The sequence below is a fragment of the Oncorhynchus masou genome, chromosome 30, assembly GCF_036934945.1.
Source record: "Oncorhynchus masou masou isolate Uvic2021 chromosome 30, UVic_Omas_1.1, whole genome shotgun sequence".
Lineage (NCBI taxonomy): Eukaryota > Metazoa > Chordata > Actinopteri > Salmoniformes > Salmonidae > Oncorhynchus > Oncorhynchus masou.
Window position 1 is genome coordinate 8423069 of NC_088241.1, and position 18628 is coordinate 8441696.

Genomic DNA, 18628 nt, shown 5'->3' on the forward strand with positions numbered 1-18628 from the left:
AAAAGTTTGGGGTCACTTAGAAATGTCCTGTTTTTTTAAAGAAAATCACTTTTTTTTGGGTCCATTAAAAATAACATCAAATTGATCAGAAATACAGTGTAGGCATTGGTAATGTTGTAAATGACTATTGTAGCTGGAAACTGCCTTTTTTAATGGAATATCTACAGTACATAGGCGTACAGAGGCCCATTACCAGCAACCATCACGCCTGTGTTCCAATGGCACATTGTGTTAGCTAATCCAAGTTCATAATTTTAAAAGGCTAACTGATCATTAGGAAACCATTTTGCAATTGTTAGCACAGCTGAAAACTGTTCTGATTAAAGAAGCAATAAAACTGGCCTTCTTTAGACAAGTTGAGTATCTGGCGCATCAGCATTTGTCTGTTCAATTACAGGCTCAAAATGGCCAGTAACAAAGCACTTTCTTCTGAAACTCATTAGTCTATTCTTGTTCTAAGAAATGAAGGCTATTCCATGCGAGAAATTGCCAAGAAACTGGAATTGGCTCTAACCAGAATAGAAAGGAGTGGGAGGCCCCGGTGCACAACTGAGCAAGAGGACAAGTATATTAGTGCCTAGTTTGAGAAAGACGCTTCACAAGTCCTCAAATGGTGTCGTGGAAAATCGGATCAAATACAACGCATACCAGAACTTGTGAAATCAATCAAGCTTTAATACAAAAGTATAGCAAGCCGGAGTGCCCCGCGGAACACACACCTTTTCCAGAGCCCTGGCTCCAGTATTTATCCACATATTGCATATGAGCCCATCCCACAAGCAAATGAAGTTACATTCCAATCCGTGCATCCTGCTTGTTCAGCTCAATAACGCCCATACCTGCTTTCCGTCAGATTATAATGATGACAAGACCCTTGCTTTGTTCCTGCACTTAGCTAAATGCATTCTTTTGTTTGTGTATTATCTAGGATCAGCAGACTGTGTCTCCTCAGTTTCTAGCGTGTCCAGCTATACTAAAAATACTATACATTCCTCTATTTTACAGCCCTATGCTTTGGCTCTGCACTTAGCTCAATATGTTCCTTTGTATGTGTGTCTTTATCTCAGAGCAACAGACTGTGTCTTCTCTGTCATTCCTTCTGCATCTCTACGTCCTAAAAATATGCAAACTATGTCTATTTGTCATCAGTCATTTGACTGACCCCCTCCTTTGTATATCCCTCTGGCCTTGGTATGTCCAGCTATCCTGGCACCTATGTGTCACCTTCCCTTCATGTAGTCTGTTTTTAGTGTTCAGCTATTCTATACATCTTATGCGTTTGTCTATGTGTTCTATTTGCTCCCACAATGGCAGCTTCATTAAATAGTACCCGCACAACACCAACAGTGAAGAGGCAACACCGGGATGCTGGTCTTCTAGGCAGAGTTCCTCTGTCCAGTGTCTTCTTTTGCCCATCTTAATATTTTCTTTTTACTGGCCAGTCTGAGATATGCCTTTTTCTTTGCAACTCTGCCTCAAAGGCCAGCATCGCCTCTTCACTGTTGAGACTGGTGTTTTGGGGGTACCATTTAATGAAGCTGCCATTTGACCACAAACTTTTGAACGGTAGTGGGTGTATATACACCCACACACTACCGTTCGAATGTGTATGTATAAATATATATACATAAATTCAAGAACTCCTGTCATTCTTGCATGTTTCTGTTCTTTCACTTTACATACTATATAAATATTCGTTTCCTAGTCAACTTGATCAGTTTAACATGTTTTGTAATGAGTCACGCACCACACTGCTCTTCTCTCAGCCTAACTGTCAGTTGTGGAGAATCAGGTCATAGGTCAAGTGAAGTTGGCCAGTGCTCAGTCATTCAGTAATGGTGCAGGGGCAGACAGGTGTTGCAGGGGCAGACCGGTGAGATACATTTATGGGTTAGCCTGACTTTGTCAACATATTGTAGGTTTGTGTAAACTTTATACCGCAATTGTGTAAAGGTTTTACACATAGTCAGCCATCACATGTCAGTCAGTTTGTTGGCCATAGGATTTCTCAGGTCAGTCAATCTGTTCCTATCCTGGCCCAGTGTTAGTTAGCTGGCTTAAAGGTTAGTTAAGGCATCAGTGGGTTTCTGTGTCATGACATATAAGCAGCGACTTTACAATCATGCTGGAGTTGTGTGAAAGTGTGTCAATTTTTTGTGTGCATTTAAATAGTTAGTGTGTATGTGTACCTGTTATTTGTGTGTAGTTTTGACTCCGGTGCATGTGTTACAGGGCTCTTCACATAGCAGTGGTGCAGGGGCAGGAAGCTCAGATCCAAAGAATGATCCTTCTCCTGGGACTGGTTCACACAGACCTGGACATCTATAACAACCTGAGACAGGTGAGATACATGCTCGAGCACACACAGCGATGTTGTCAAGACTTTTGAGTGTAAAAATCCTATTTCCCTAACCCCAAAACCCCTAAGCTTAAAATAGCATTTGAAAAAAACTCGACCTGAAAAAGTATTTTTTCCTACCTTGTTAGGACATTGGGGTCTTGATAATGTAGGAAAACAAGTACACACACACACACACTTGCCACTCACTGCAGATTTCAGATCACAACAAGGAAAGTTGTGATAGAGGAAGTCCTTGATTTCCTCCTCGCCCAGCCTCTTTACCGTAGACACCTACCTCTCGGCTGCCGGTTATCAGAAGAAATGTTGTTTCTGGTTGGCCTGCGGTAAGCACAGGTAAAGTCACACGCACAAAACTATTGCTTGGAAGGATGTGCTATGATTGGTATCCTTTGTTCAGGGCTGGGTGTTCTGAAGTTATATTTTGTGCTCTGTTCATCAATGCCCTTTTCCCATCACTTTCAAATGAGTCCTCTTCCCCCCTCCAGCATGCCATCGTGTCCTGTCAATGTCACATCCCCTCTGCAGCTTTGTTAGTCTGCCTAATCACCCCAGAGAAATCACCCTTTACCCTTCACACACACACAACTGAGGTTTCAGACAACACATCGCTCACTTACCAGAAATAACGTCGGTAGTTTGTTGTGTGTTCTCACCAGCATTTACAGTGATATCCTGTCTGTAGTGTATAGTCTAGCAGACAGGCTGCATACTTTCGTGTCATGTGAGATTCAGTCCAGGCCGAGATGATGTTGTGATGCCACAATGATGTGACTACCAGATAAGCCTGTGCTAGATAACAAAATGACCCTATTGCCAAGCCTGAGAACCATTTTCTTTGTTTATTAGATTTGTCAGTGATAATCAAGTAAATGACTATATAGGATAGTCTGTAACCTAAAATAAACATCTTAAAAACACACTGCACAATACCTTTACATTTTTTTTGTCAGCAAAAAAATAAATTCTCTAGCCATTCAATGTGTTGTGCAGTCCAAACAATACTTCAGTGGTCACTTTAATTAAACGGTTTGACAGAGTTAATATCAGTACTGCGTTGCATGTGCACATTGTGCGACTACCAGATCAGCTGCAGCACTGGTGGTGATACTCCCACACTGCCACTACTACTAACCAAACACTGTCACTACTGCTAACCAAACACTGTCACTACTGCTAACCAAAACACTGACACTACTACTAACCAAACACTGTCACTACTGCTAACCAAACACTGTCACTACTGCTAACCAAAACACTGACACTACTACTAACCAAACACTGTCACTACTGCTAACCAAAACACTGACACTACTACTAACCGGTGCACTTCCCAATTCTCTGGCCAATGTTACTCCCATGTTAGCTTATGCAAATTCCCTGGAAACTGTTAAGATATTGCAAATTAATGACCATGTCCTTAACGCTACTGTTGCCGCTCAGTGTATTGTGTGAGGCTTCTACAGTGCTTGTGTATGTGCTAGTATCCTCATTCTGAGAAGTCACATGACTGTTTCAACATAAGTTGTTGCTGAGGTTGAGGGTAGAATCAGGGACTTTCCCTTTCTGCTCTAGTCGCTGTCTCCTTCTGATCTTATCTCAGTACATTGAGTTGACCCCTCCTATTGCATAAATTATGCAAAATAACTAGTAGAATGAGCTCTTCCATGGTATGTTAAGGGCCTTTGTTAGTCTTTCCTGGGAAGTTGCACAACTATAACATTAACCTATTTAATCCCATCGGTCACAATTGTGACCGTAAAAAACGTTTCCAGTTATACAGCTCTATAAATGTTACATCAATGCATTTACAGAAAATATTGAAATAATAAAGTGTAGCAATGAAATGTGTAAATTGTCACATGACCAGAGCTGTTTACTTCCTGGTTACACCATGAGAAGAGGATGGCTGCATCAAAGCTCCCAAACAAAAGGTTAGTAAAGTATGTTAAAGATAGGACAAAGATTACACCATCTTTAAGGTGTCTAGTATTGAGATATGCATTTGCAATTACTCAACTTTGTTCAGTGTGGTCATAGAATGAGTAAACATGTTGACGGCAACAATAGTGACCGGCGGGATAACACAGTGCATCCAGGTGTACACATACATAGGTCTTGTTCTACCTGACTTTCTACTCTGTTCTTTCTTTTAGTTTCACTTTGAGTCAAGTTCTGGATATGTTGGATCTAGGTGACTGCCCAGACAAGGCATGCAACATTGCAGTTATCCCTCAAAATGAGAAAGATGCTGTCCTGAGTGATTGTGATAGCGATGGGTCAGATATGCACTATGGACAGGCCATTTGCCAGCTAGGCTGTTGAATGCATATGCTGAACCTATGCAAACAGATCATGACAGGAACAACGTTATCAGTGATGATGACCTGGTCACAACCATAAAACACACTTTTCACCTACTTTTCCATTAAAACTTTGAAAAATAATGATTGATTACTTCAAAGGGTTACTAATGACATTGGATTTGGATATTTCATGTCTGGGAAAATTTTGGGATTAAATGCACACCTTTAGTTTCTCATTGTTTTTACCTCCTCCTCCTGTTCTTTGTATCCTTGTCTGGCACACACCCACCCATTCAAGGCTTTTCCTCATACCTAGAACTCTCCCCTCCACTCCTCTGTTCTTCTGGTTTATCTGCTCATTTCATTGGAATGTAACTCTGGACACACAGCCAGCAGGGGAGAGGGAAGGGATTTTCCCTCTTATCCCGTCTATCCCCTTGCCTCCCCTCTATACCACTTCCAGCTATTCCTCTCCCTGGCTTTCTTACCCTATGCTCCTCCTCCTCTCCCTCCCCACACTCTGTCCCTCTTATCTGTGCAGTTTTTGTTTGTCATTCTGGAATGGTTTACAGGAAGCTAGAACTAAACTCAATGAACTTGAGTGTTTTTGGACCATCATAAAAGCTTTGATTTGGCCTTTTGATTAAGTATTGTGACATGTTGATGGTTACGTCATTTACGGCTTCATCTTCCGGTACATTCTAGGAAGTACAAGATGACTGAGTCAGATTGTTGGTAGTTCATGGGAGGGCAAACACTCGAGTGTGTGTGAGATCAGTCATGAGTAACTGAGGATTCAGAGAAATAGGAGTTCTCTCAGGAAGTGAGGGCCACTGGCATTGAGACATTGGCGGCATTTCACCAGTGTTTTCTCCCGACACTGCTTTGGTATTTTGCTGCTGTTCTTTACTGGAACATAGCCCCCCCTACCCCACACACTAAGTACGTGCTTTTCTTGAATCAAAGTGAAACTAAATGAACATCATCCTGACCACTGAGGTTAATCATACTGAACAATGATAGATTCCAGATCAAGTGACTTCCCTAAACCCTTTCTGCATGTCTCTGGACATTGGACCACTGACAAAGTTAACATTTATCAAATCGGGTTTTATGAATCAATGGCCATAGTCTCTGGAACATCCTAGATTGCACAAGTGCTTTCAGTAAACCTGTGTTGGAATCTGCAATCCCCTGCATAGTGGCATGTCTCTGGAATCACCTGGGCCGGGTCCCAGGCTTTTCGACACAACATGGGCTGTTCCGGTCACTTGAGACAAACAGGTTTACCTCATTGATCACATCCGACCTGGCTCGAAAAAGCATTAGTTCTTTCAAATACTTTAGGTGCACCTAATTTTGAAACAAGAAAAACCATATGGGGCTGTATCTTCACCCTGACATTTGTGGAAGCCATCTCCTAGCTGTTTTGCATTTTGGACTTTGATGGTGTGTTTACCATCCTGTGTGGCGTTTTATCTTTGTCTGCTGATGTCTCATGCTGATGAAGCCAGAAAGCCTTCTGTGCCGTGACTGGGCAGCTCCGGTTTGTTTGGGGGCGTATGCCCAACCTTATCTAGCCAATCGTTTATCGGCTCTTGTGAACAGGATGGAGATGTGATTCCATTAACAGGAGTAATACACTATTCTTCTTCCTCCTCCTCCTGGTTAAAAAAAATGGTTTACCTCATTTATGAACTGTGCGTATGTGCAAAAATTGGCATTTATAAAAACTAAGCTTGACATGGAAATGTGCTCAACTTTATGTGCTCAATGTTTATGCACATTTTCTAGTGGTTGAAGTATTGTATTGCAAGCAGATTAGTATTTTGTGCAAATAGGGGATATGATGGACACACCTATTCATAATAAACTGGTTAATAACAAGATTCTATCATTTGCCTTTAGTGAGAATCTATTTATCTTAGCACTATAAAATAATTAGAAATAGGCATCTAAATCCTGGGTTATTATTAATTTCCATGATCATTACATAAAAAAAATGCCTCACCTTTTCTGTGGTTTAATACTCACGAGGTAGCATAGGCCTACAAGGGGAATGGGGGATACCTAGTCAGCTGTCCAAGACATCCACGCCTTTGGCGCCCAGGGTACAGTGGGTTAACTATCTTGCGCAGGGGCAGAACGACAGGCTTTTAAAGTATTTTTGCTCGATGCAAGCCAATCAAGATCGCAGTTTATTAATTGTGGAACAGACGGTTGTAGGTTACTGCTGTAGCTTACATCTTAATACTGCAATTTCAAATTTCTCAAGTAGACTATTGCATTTATACACACTAAATATTTTCATAACTATTGCAGAATAAATTCTTCACTTTCTGGCCATGATGGGTTCACAGACTACAATAAATTACCATGTAGATCTAATTTAATTGGGGCTATTAGATATTATTTCGCTCTATGCATTAAAGTAAGCATGGTTTATAACATGCAGTAGAATTTAACAAGAGAACAGGCAGTTCATATTTTACATTGAAGTGTGTCTACCACTATGTAGATAGTTTCAGAATTCGAGGGGAGCGTAGCATAGGTTTGAGAAAAAGTAAATGCAAATCATTAGGCCCTATTGAATTCAAAACAATCTGTTTACAGGTCCCGAGTGGCACAGCGGTTTACGGCACTGCATCTCAGTGCTAGAGGCATCACTACAGACCCTGGTTCGATTCCAGGCTGTATCACAACTGGCCGTGATTGGGAGTCCCATAGGGCAGCACACAATTGGCCCAGCGTCGTTAGGGTTTGGACGGGCTATGCAGTCATTGTAAATGAGAATGTTCTTAACTGACATGCCTATTTAAATAAATGAAGGTCCACAGCAATTTGCAGTTGTCTTTCATAAATGGTCAGATAGCCTAGGACTACAGAAAATGTCACTGCAAAAGTTAACATTCTACAATCCCTTCCAAAGACATCGGATCAAGTTCGCTATTGCCTTTAGAAAACGGCCTCGCCTAATTTGAATACTTCCAAAGTATACAGCAAATGAGGGCGTTATTGTCACCATAAAAGATGAATGGGACGTTTTTCAGCCAGTGTTTTAATGTAAGTTCGAAGTTTCAGAACGGGTCTATAAAGGGAAACATGTATGGTGTACGCCAAGTTTATAAATCAATACTTTGTACGTGCGCAGTCTTTTCATAAATGGTGACAGCAGATATTGAGTAACATTTATCCAATGTTTATGAGGCTCCTGGTGTTCAAATGTTCTTGTTTAATGAGATTGTCTAAGGATGAATTATCTCCCTCTTTCTCAGACCCCTCTTCATTTGGCTGTGATTACCCATCAGGCCCAGCTGGTGGGGGCGTTGCTGCGTGCGGGTGCTGATCCGGGGACTCTGGACCGTAACGGTCAAACAGCGGTCCACCTCTGCTGTGAACACGGCCAGCAGGCCTGCCTCTCTGTGGTGCTTTCCCACCCCTCCATCTTGACTTGCCTGGAGGTCAGGAACTATGAGGGTAAGTTACTACTATGTTGGGATCGATTAAATTGAGACATTTCAGGGAATTCATTTAAATTGAACTCATCAATTCAAAATTCCCCTGAACTTTCCAATATGACCTAATTGACAGTGTTTCTGCTATAGCCAGCTCCTTTGTGGTAGTCATGCCAGACATGACTAAAACAATAATAGATCTGTATTTATTTCACTTTTATTTAACCAGGTAGGCCAGTTGAGAACAAGTCCTCATTTACAACTGCGACCTGGCCAAGATAAAGCAAAGCAGTGTGACAAAAACAGGGTTACAAACAAATATACAGTCAATAACAAAATGATCTATGTACAGTGTGTGCAAATGTAGGGAGGTATGCAATAAATAGGCCATGAGGCGAAAATGATTTCAACTTAGCATTAATACTGGAGTGATATGTGCAGATGTGCAAGTAGAGATACTGGGGTGCAAGAGGGTAAGTAATAATATTGGGATGCGGTAGTCGGGTGTGCTATTTACAGATTGGCTGTGTACAGGTACAGTGATCGGTAACCTGCTCAGACAGCTGATGCTTAAAGTTAGAGGGGGAGATAAGACTCCAAATTGAGATTTTTGATTCAGAGATCATTGGCAGCAGAGAACTGGAAGGAAAGGCGGCCAAAGGAAGTGTTGGCATTGGGGATGACCAGTGCAGTATACCTGCTGGAGCGTGTGCTACGGGTGGGTGTTGCTATGGTGACCAGTGAGCTGAGATAAGGTGGAGCTTTACCAAGCCAAGACTTATAGATGACCTGGAGCCAGTAGGTTTGGCGACGGATATGTAGTGCGGGCCAGCCAACGAGAGCATAGAGGTCGCAGTGGTGGGTAGTACATGGGTGCGGGTGGTGATAAAAACAGATGGCACAGATAGACTACATCTAGTTTGCTGAGTAGAGTGTTGGGGGCTATTTTGTAAATGACATCACCGAAGTCGAGGATCTGTAGGATAGTCAGTTTTACGAGGGTATGTTTGGCGGCATGAGTAAAGGATACGTTGTTGCAAAATAGGAAGCCGATTCTAGATTTATTTTTGGATTGGAGATGCTTAATGTGAGTCTGGAAGGAGAGTTTACAGTCTAATCGGGCATCTTGGTATTAGTAGTTCACATTTTCTTGGTCAGAACTGTCCAGAGCAGTGATGCTAGTCGGGCGGGAGGGTGTGGGTGTAGTTTTACTAGCATTTAAAAGCAGTTGGAGGCCACGGAAGGAGTGTTGTATGGCGTTGAAGCTTGTTTGGAGGTTTGTTAGCACAGTGTCCAAAGTAGGGCCAGATGTATACAAGATGGTGTTGGATCAGAGAATCACCAGCAGCAAGAGCAATATCATTGATGTATACAGAGAAAAGAGTCGGCCTGAGAATTGAGCCATGTGGCACCCCCATAGACTGCCCGAGGTCCGGACAACAGGCCCTCCGATTTTGAGACACTGAACTTATCTGAGAAATAGTTGGTGAACCAGGCAAGGCAGTCATTTGAGAAGCCAAGTCTATTGAGTCTGCCGATAAGAATGCGGTGATTGACAGAGTCGAAAGCCTTGACCAGGTCGACGAAGACGGTTGCACAGTACTGTCTTATTGATGGCGGTTATATTGTTTAGGACCTTGAGTGTGGCTGAGGTGCACCCATGACCAGCTCGGAAACCAGATTGCATAGTGGAGAAGGTACAGTGGGTTTCGAAATGGTCTGTGATGTGTTCATTAACTTGGCTTTCAAAGATTTTAGAAAGGCAGGGCAGGATGGCTATAGGTCTAACAGTTTGGGTCTAAGGTGTGGGGGATGACCGAGGCAGCTTTCCAATCTTTGGGGATCTCAGACGATACGAAAGAGATCTTGCAGGGGGTGCTGAGGTGTTGGCCGGGGTAGGAGTAGCCAGAGGGAAACATGGCCAGCCGTGGAAAATTGCTTATTGAAATTATCTGAGATTTATCGGTGGTGACAGTGTTTCCTAGCCTCAGTGCAGTGGGGGCAGCTGGGAGGAGATGCTCTTATTCTCCATGAACTTTAGTGTCCCAAAACTTTTTGGAATTAGTGTCACAGGAAGCAAATTTGTTAGGAAAGCTAAGGCTAGCTTTTTCAAACTGACAGAATATTGGTTTCTGACTTCCCTGAAGAGTTGCATATCGCGGGGGCTATTCGATGCTAATGCAGAATGCCACAGGATGTTTTTGCACTGGTCAAGGGCAGTTAAGTCTGGGGTAAAACAAGGGCTATATAGGTTCTTAGTTCTACATTTTTTGAATGGGGCATGCTTATTTAAGATGGAGAGGAAAGCACTTTTGAATAGCAACCAGGCATCCTCTACTAACGGGATGAGGTCCATATCCTTCCAGGATACCCGGGCCAGGTCGGTTAGAAAGGCCTGCTCGCTGTGTTTTAGGGAGCGTTTGACAGTGATGAGGGGTGGACCCATTATGCACGCAGGCAATGAGGCAGTGATTGCTGAGATCCTGGTTGAAGACAGCAGAGGTATATTTGGGGGGCAGGTTGGTCAGAATGAGGTCTAAGAGGGTGCCCATGGTTATGGATTTTGGGTTGTACCTGGTAGGTACCTTGATACTTTGGGTGAGATTGAGGACATCTATCTTAGATTGTAGGATGGCCGGGGTGTTAAGCATATCCCAGTTTAGGTCACCTAACAGTACGAACTCTGAAGATAGATGGGGGGTAATCAAGTCACATATGGTGTCCAGGGCACAGCTGGGGGCTGAAGGGGGTCTACAACAAGTGGCAACGGTGAGATGTATACTACTACCCCAAATAAAGCCAGTAACCTCCCCACAATGTTTACAACATTTATGCCTAATGTATGGGAATTCCCATATTCATGTGGGAATATTTGAGTTGCGACACAGATACTAACGTTATGTAGCACACATTTCAAATGGTTGCTTGACTGACTTAAGTTGTGTAAGTTGAATCGAATTGCACTGAAAGTGACCTACCCATTTGATATGATTAGAGCTTAAACTACTGGTATTATTGATTCTCACATTCCCCTGTTTGACTCAGGCTGTGGGTCCCGTGGTGGGTGTGTGAGAGAGGGGAAAAGAACATTTCCTGCTGTGGTGGTCTGTGTGACAAGTCTGGGCACAGCATGGTTTGCCTTGTACTCAAAACAGCAGAAAGCCCCTAGAATACACATGGGCTCTGGAGCGTGTGATTCTCTTAATTGCTTATTGTTCCCCTTCTTTCCAGGCCTCACCCCTCTCCACCTAGCTGTACAGGGTGGAGACAAGGAGCTGGTCAGAATGCTGCTGGATGCTGGGGCGGACATCAATGCTATGGTCAGTCACCTTCCTCTCCATCTCTCCCCTTAATGCTGGGCCATTTCAAATGGGCTTTGAGTTATTCTGGCATACTGAACCTACTGCATCATCCAATTACTCAATACTAGGTAATACTCATTAGATTAATTCCAGTTCCACTTTACAGAGTCCCCATTCCCCTCTCTCTAAGCAGGACATCAAGAGTGGCCACAGTCCTCTCATACACGCAGTAGAGAACCACAATATGGACATGGTGCACTTCCTCATAGAGGTAAGGCTACATGTGTTGTATGTGACTCAGCTGTTCTACTGAAGTCAGCTCATCTCTATTTAAAATGGTCTGTAGGTTCTCCCCTGTTCCCCTTTTTTAGGTTTCTCTTTTCATTCTGGGAAAATGATTTGCAAGAAAAACATTAAGTGACTGTCTAGTTACACATCGTCAAAGACTGACCATGTTACTTATATCTTCTCATCAATCTCCTGCCCCCTCCTCAGAATGACTGTAATGTGAATGGCCAGTCGTACAGTGGGAACACGGCACTGCACAGTGCCTGTGGGCGAGGCCAGGTAGACACAGCCAGGCTGCTACTGAAGAACAGAGCCGACAGCAGTGTGAAGAACTACCACAATGACACCCCCGCGATGGTGGCCAAGAACAAGATGGTGAGGAGGGAGAAAATTAACACTGGATCTATGGAAGAGGGTCTTTTTCTCTCTCCTCTGTTTCACGCTAATCAATAGCTTTACGGATGTGTAGGAGAATAGGTTAGTAGGTTAAATGAACAATAGTGTGGGCATAGGACTGAACTAATCCTTGTGGGTGCTTCCCTCTAGTGGCTGTACCTAATAACATTTCTTGTCAGCGGCAAAGTAACACAAACTGACAATGACAAATTGTACCAACAATAAAACACACAAATAATCTAAGGAATGCTATCACTCGGTAGCAGGCCCCACAGATGCCGTGAACTCACTAGTTGTCATTGCAGCACTGTTAATGTGTGTCCTCTCAGGTAACCTAACCCTTTAGATCTCTGTCCTCAGGTAACAGATGTACTACGAGGGAAGGGCTCCAGAAACCAGCAGCCCAAAGCTCAGCAGTGTGTACCAGCCTCACCAAACAGGAGCACACCCCACTCAAAGAACAGAGGTAGTGGTGAGACGAGTACACTTATGTGCGTCATGCATTCGGGCACACAATAAACTCATCACACCCCTCTGTCTCCAGGTTCCCCATCTCCCAGCCTAGGCCTTTCACCATTGGCCACTCCCACAGTTTTGCCTCTTCACCACAGCGCATCCCATTCCCCCAGGGCACCTCCCACTCCCTCTCCTCACACCCAATCAGCAGAGAGCCTGTCAGGCCGTCAGTCTCCAATGAAGATCCAGGAGAGCGAGCAGCTGCCTGTGAGGCTTGACTCCGACAGGATGACTACAGTGGACATCAGCCTGACCCAGAGAAGGATCTACAGCTACCCTCCAGCAATGCACCACCAGTCCCCCATCACTGATGCTCAAATAGGACATTACTAGCCTACTACTCCCCTGGAGTCCAGAGACCTCTTTATCCAGAGCCTCCCTTTATCCTCCTCCACACCAACATCCCTTACCCAGCCACTGCCTCCCAAATGACCCCTGGCCAATCCCGGCCCTACAGCGACCAATCGGATGTCTCCATCACGAGCGTCAGCATGGGCAAAGGTAACAGTTGACAAAGAGGTGCGCTTTCAGTGTCCCTGCTGAATTATTGGTTGGTGACCAGAAGGACTTGAGCTTAAAACAAGGAGGGACAGTTCATTTACTACTGTTGGACTATAGAGCTTATGCTGGTATGATTATGTTCCTCTAGCGCTCAGCTGGATGCATATGGATTTGTAAAGGGACTAATGCAATGAAACCTACACTGGAAGAATGAATGTGATTGCAGTTTCCTGAATAGACTGCATTCAGAACTGTTATCACCGTGTGTGTGTGTGTGTGTGATGGGCTTTGTGGAAACTGGAGCTCCACCAGGTCTTGAATGTTGCTACCTTACTTGAAACTCATTATTTTTCAGGCTCACTGTTGTTTACTTTGAATAATTGATAAGTCCAAGAATAAATATTTTTCTACATGAAGCTATTTGTTCTTATGCATAGCACCACACGGACACATGCACGACCTTAATGGTCGTTAATGTCATGAAAAGCCAAAAATACAAAAGTAGTTTATTTATGATTCTAAATACATTTCATCACGGTCTGGTGAAAACCTCAACTCCATTTCTGACAATGTTTGTTACATGTATCAAAAGCAGTAACTGCACTCAGTGTACTCTGAACATTTCATGACTCTAGGACCAAGATAATGTATTCAAAATGCTTCTGAAGTTTGGTAAAAATATAGCTTTTTCCCTTTCCTAAAGAATGTATCGATTGTAAGGAAATACACTTGTGCTACAATATGTAGGCCTGGCTCCTTGGTATAGAGTAACTCTCTGCCCCACAATTCACAGTATAGGAGAGTCTCTGAATCCAGTAGATACATACATGACAAGTGCTGGTCCAAGCACGACCCAGTGTGTCGGAGGCGGCTGGAGGTCTAGCCAACGGTGACGTTGAAGCCACACTGGAACGTGTTCTTCTTTTGGTTAAGGAAGGCTCCCAGGGCCAAGGAGAGAGGCAGGGGCAGCAGCTTCTTCTCCAGGACCGCCCCCACCACCCAGTTACTGTCTACCGAACCTGGAGACAGGGATGGAGGGGAGGGACTGATCAGGAAATAATTCAGACCTGGGACAGCAGGTGGATAAACTCTGGCCAATCTATGACATTAAATGGATCAATTAATCCTAGAGGTCTGACTGAATAGCTGTGCTGTCGAGGGACAGACAGTGGCTTACCTTTAAAGAGCAGGTTGGCTTTAGGGAGGTCCAGCTGGTACCCAAACGATACTGCGGTCTCCTGCGTCCGCATGCTGCCCTCAAACTCCACCCCCAGCTGCAGCTGCGTTGGTAGAACGACAACAAGATGGTCTCACAAACAGACCTAGCACTGTGGTGCTACATAGCCTCAAGTATTTCAGTGGGCTAACACCTCCATGGTCAAACTTTCCACTAAGCACAACTCATAGGAGAGGGATGGTACTGTGCCTATAGTCATGGTCGAGAGATGGTAGGCTACCAGTGGATTCCCAACTATTTTGCACAGTGATCCACACTAAAGCTTGAGGAGTTTTTTGGTCTAGACTGGGGGCAATGTAGAGGTGATAGCTTAGTTTGGGTACCTGGTCATTGGCTCTGTGGTAGTATGTTGCATGAGCACCGGCACCTCCTAGAGTCAATGTGGCAACATAATTATTGCCTGGAGGAAAAACCAGAAGAATATTAATCTCAGTGACCTGACCAGTAAAAAACTCCTGGCTCTAACAGAAGGTGATGCGGGTCTCACCTGTGTATCTGCCCATTAGGGAGGTGACTGCTCCCTCCTCTCCAGGCCTCCGGTGGTAAACCAGCTCTCCTCCCAACGCCAGGGCTGGACTGATGGACTGGAGGTAGTGAGCCACGATAATACCTGAGGACAGAAACATCATCATAGATCTTACAGTAGAGCACAAGAATAAAGGACTCATGTCTGAAAAATAACCAGCCTGTTCACTCTGTAAACAGAGGCCATCATAACGTATAATCAAAAGGCTGGGTAACAAGAACATTATTGCTGTAAGTGATGAAGCTTCCACACAAATGTGCTTGTAGGAGAGATGGGTCGTTTTGCAGCATCATGGACCACCAGTGAAGTCTTTGATGATGAGAAAACAATCCTACCAGAGCCGAGGAGGACGTCTGGGTTGCCCAGGGTAACAGCAGAAGTGAAGTCGTCACCGCGGTACTCCAGGTCACACTGCCAGTTCACAAACTTGTGCTGCTGAGTCTGTTGAAATAACAAACACATTATTGGAAATACACAGATTAATAAACAGTAAGTTGAATATATACTACCGTTCAAAAGTTTGGGGTCACTTAGAAATGTCCTTGTTTTTGAAAATAAATAATTGTCCATGAAAATAACATAAAATTGATCAGAAATACACTGTAGACATTGTTAATGTTGTAAATTACTAGTGTAGCTGGAAATAGCTGATATTTAATGGAATATCTACGTAGCCGTATAGAGACCAATTATCAGCAACCATCACTCCTGTGTTCTAATGGCACGTTGTGTTAGCTAATCCATGTTGATCATTTTAAAACACTTTCCAATTATGTTAGCACAGCTGAAAACTTGTCCTGATTAAAGAAGCAATAAAAAAACTGGCCTTTAGACTAGTTGAGTATCTGAAGCATTAGCATTTGTGGCTTCGATTACAGGCTTAAAATGGCTAGAAATAAAGCACTTTCTTCTGAAACTCGTCCATGTATTCTTGTTCTGAGAAACTAAGGCTATTCCATGTGAGAAATTGCCAAGAAACTGAAGATCTTGTACAACGTTGTGTACTACTCTCTTCACAGAACAGCACAAACTGTCTCTAACCAGAATAGAAAGAGTGGGAGGCCCTAGTGCACAACTGAGCAAGAGGACAAGTACACTAGTGTCTGTTTTGCAGGTACAATTTAATGAAGCTGCCAGTTGAGGACTTGTGAGGCGTCTGTTTCTCAAACTAGACACTAATGTACTTGTCCTCTTGCTCAGTTGTGCACCTGGGCCTCCCACTCTTTCTATTCTGGTTAGAGACCGTTTTTACTGTTCTTTGAAGGGAGTAGTACACAGCATTGTACGAGATCTTCAGTTTCTTGGCAATTTCTCACATGGAATAGCCTTAATTTCTCAGAACAGGAATAGACTGATGCGTTTCAGAAGAAAATTATTATTTTTAAATACCAGTTTTATTGCTTCTTTAATCAGGACAACAGTTTTCAGCTGTGCTAACAACTGCAAAAGGGTTTTCTAATGATCAATTAGCCTTTTAAAATGATAAACTTGGATTAGCTAACAACGTGTCGGTTGCTGATAATGGGCCTCTGTACGCCTAATGTAGATATTCCATCATTTTTTAAATATCAGCCACTTCCAGCTCCAATAGTCATTTACAACATTAACAATGTCTACAATGTATTTCTGATCAATTTCATGTTATTTTAAGGGACATAACATTTACATTTCTAAGTGACCCCAAACTTTTGAATAGTAGTGTACATAAACTTCCTTGTGTGGCCTTCACAGTGACGTACCTGGATGGCTATTTTGGAGCGCACGGCGCTGGTGAGCTGGTGGATAACCTGGGCGTTCAGACTACCGGTGTTGTCCATGTCTCCCACCATGACTGGGAAGGACTGGGGGGGTTCAACACATGAAACAACAATATTAGAGTATAATAATATGAGGGTAAAGTGGCTGAGAGATGATTTCCAGACCAGACAAGTGACAGTTAGTTTACCTCAGCAGGTCCTGTCTGTTGAGTGCCCACGTAGGTGGCACCAAACCGGTAGCCAGATTCAGCCAAGGTGCTTAGAGTAACTGTATGACTGACCTGTAGAACAGATACAGCAGACATCCAATAAAGTGGCAAACAATATAGTATTCTAATCCATCTGAAATAGGACAATCACCACCTTGAGCTTTACAGCCTTGAGGGTTAGATAGTTCCTTTTCATTTTATAATAGCTGCAACAGAATGCATAATAACGCTGGCTTTAATTTACTGGCTGCGTCTAGAATATATATTCCTCTAGCTCCACAACTGACCTGGAAGTGATTACTCAGGCCCTTGTTGACCACCAGTCGCACTCCTTCCATCTGGATGGGGAACACCTCTGAAATGGCGTTAGAACCACAGAGATAGTTAGAGGACCCAACTTTGTATCGGTCCCATTATGGCGTCTGTGAGAGCAAAGTCTCCGCCATTAAGGCCAACTCCATTTGGAAGTAGTGAATTTTCATATTCTACTAACTCTGAGTTGGTAAACAAACTGAAAGGGTGCAATTTGCCACATGGAGTGAGTTATTTGAACAGGTATAAAAGAAAGGTTGGCGATTTACTGCCACCTGCAGTTAAGGAATGTTTGCTCACATGTATAATTCATTGGCTAATCCCTCCTGATGACCTGGAAGGAATTATGTGATCCTTCTTTTACAAATAGCAAGTCCCACCCAGTTGATTTCAAATTGGTTTTAGTCTTCAATGGTGCTGCCCTTGCTAAAACTGGCTTTTGGGCACTAGAGTAGTCCAAGTCTATGGTCAGAACAGAAACTGTTTAATGCAAACAAAGTTTTATTTGAACACAATCTAAAATATGGGACCAACATTTTTTGGATTCTGAGGAAAAACACACCTCTCAAACAATAGAGCATAAAATCTGCCATGTCATTGCCCAGCCTATTCGAACAGGAAGGATGCACCTGTACAACTCTGATGACATACCGCATGACAAAGATCCTTACCTTTGCACTTGCGATGACACTCCTCATAGGTACCAGGGTTGGGGAGGGGGCTCCCCGTCTCCCCTGCTGGCTGTCCGGGGACAGAGGGGGGAGGGACGGAGGGCATGGAGAACCCTGGGGGGACTGACACCAACCCAGGGGCCCCCTGGACAACACCACTGCCTGGGGCAGGGGGGGGAGCGGGGGAGCTGGCAGCCAACACACTGCCCATGCTGAAGCAGAATGAGAAACAGACAACGAGAGAGATGGGATGAGATACTTGATGTTATGTAAATAGTTACTAGCTAGTGGCTAGTTAACCAACTCTATGCATTAACTGGGACAAAGACTAGCACAGCTAGGTCAAGGCCAAAAGGTATTTAAGCCATAAACGTAACGTTAGCTGGATAGCATATGCCCACCCATACCAACCACAGTGGCCTTTCTTTTTGGCCTCAAGTAACCATCTGTCTTATGCAACCATACCAAACGTAAGATACTGTATCATACTTAATGAGGTGTCTCGGATTTACGTACAGAAAAATACGAAATGCTCTGAGATCTGGTCGACTTGACTGACAGTCACTGATTGAGCTAACGTTAGCTTGCTAATGTTCCTAGCGATAACAATTGCAGCACTGCACATGCCTCAGACAAAACTGTAACACCATCAACTTTCTGTAATAAAGACATGTTTTACAATTGTCCGTTTCATGCAACTATCCTTCAAATGTGTTAGCGAGCTACTCACGTTGACTGTTCGTGCGTGTTCAACTGTAATTCAAGCTATGCACCGGCAAAGTTCCGGTGCACA

The 18628-nt window shown here is 43.6% G+C and overlaps 2 protein-coding genes across 3 annotated transcripts in view; one reads left to right on the forward strand and one right to left on the reverse strand.

The window, feature by feature from the left end:
- Window positions 1-13539, forward strand: part of LOC135521979 (B-cell lymphoma 3 protein homolog) — a 35979-nt gene extending 22440 nt beyond the window's left edge. The window contains exons 3-9 of one of the 2 annotated variants that reach the window (XM_064947827.1): window positions 2233-2341; window positions 7941-8142; window positions 11352-11440; window positions 11589-11693; window positions 11918-12085; window positions 12467-12572; window positions 12651-13539. In XM_064947827.1, the coding sequence (XP_064803899.1) occupies window positions 2233-2341; window positions 7941-8142; window positions 11352-11440; window positions 11589-11693; window positions 11918-12085; window positions 12467-12572; window positions 12651-12955 (1084 nt within the window). In that variant the 3' untranslated portion in view covers window positions 12956-13539. The remainder of the gene's footprint in view (window positions 1-2232; window positions 2342-7940; window positions 8143-11351; window positions 11441-11588; window positions 11694-11917; window positions 12086-12466; window positions 12573-12650) is intronic. The other variant, XM_064947828.1, reaches the window with a different exon arrangement.
- Window positions 13540-13600: 61 nt separating this feature from the next.
- On the reverse strand, window positions 13601-18628 carry LOC135521980 (mitochondrial import receptor subunit TOM40 homolog). The gene is made up of 10 exons (XM_064947829.1): window positions 18566-18628; window positions 17836-18047; window positions 17140-17207; window positions 16832-16924; window positions 16626-16727; window positions 15222-15327; window positions 14848-14970; window positions 14684-14760; window positions 14301-14403; window positions 13601-14142 (listed from the first exon to the last, which is right to left on the reverse strand). Exons 2-10 carry the CDS (start codon window positions 18044-18046, stop codon window positions 14003-14005), a joined length of 1023 nt encoding a protein of 340 aa, XP_064803901.1. The 5' UTR covers window position 18047; window positions 18566-18628; the 3' UTR covers window positions 13601-14002.

What these genes read in the sequence shown, in the direction of transcription:
- LOC135521980 (XM_064947829.1), bottom strand. Translation starts at nt 18,046, where the DNA reads ATGGGCAGTGTGTTGGCTGCCAGCTCCCCCGCTCCCCCCCCTGCCCCA. An exon ending in GCTCCAAAATAGCCATCCAG is followed by an intron (nt 15,328 to 16,625) that starts GTACGTCACTGT and finishes TTATTTCAACAG; the next exon opens with ACTCAGCAGCACAAGTTTGT. An exon ending in AGCCAACCTGCTCTTTAAAG is followed by an intron (nt 14,143 to 14,300) that starts GTAAGCCACTGT and finishes CCCTGTCTCCAG; the next exon opens with GTTCGGTAGACAGTAACTGG.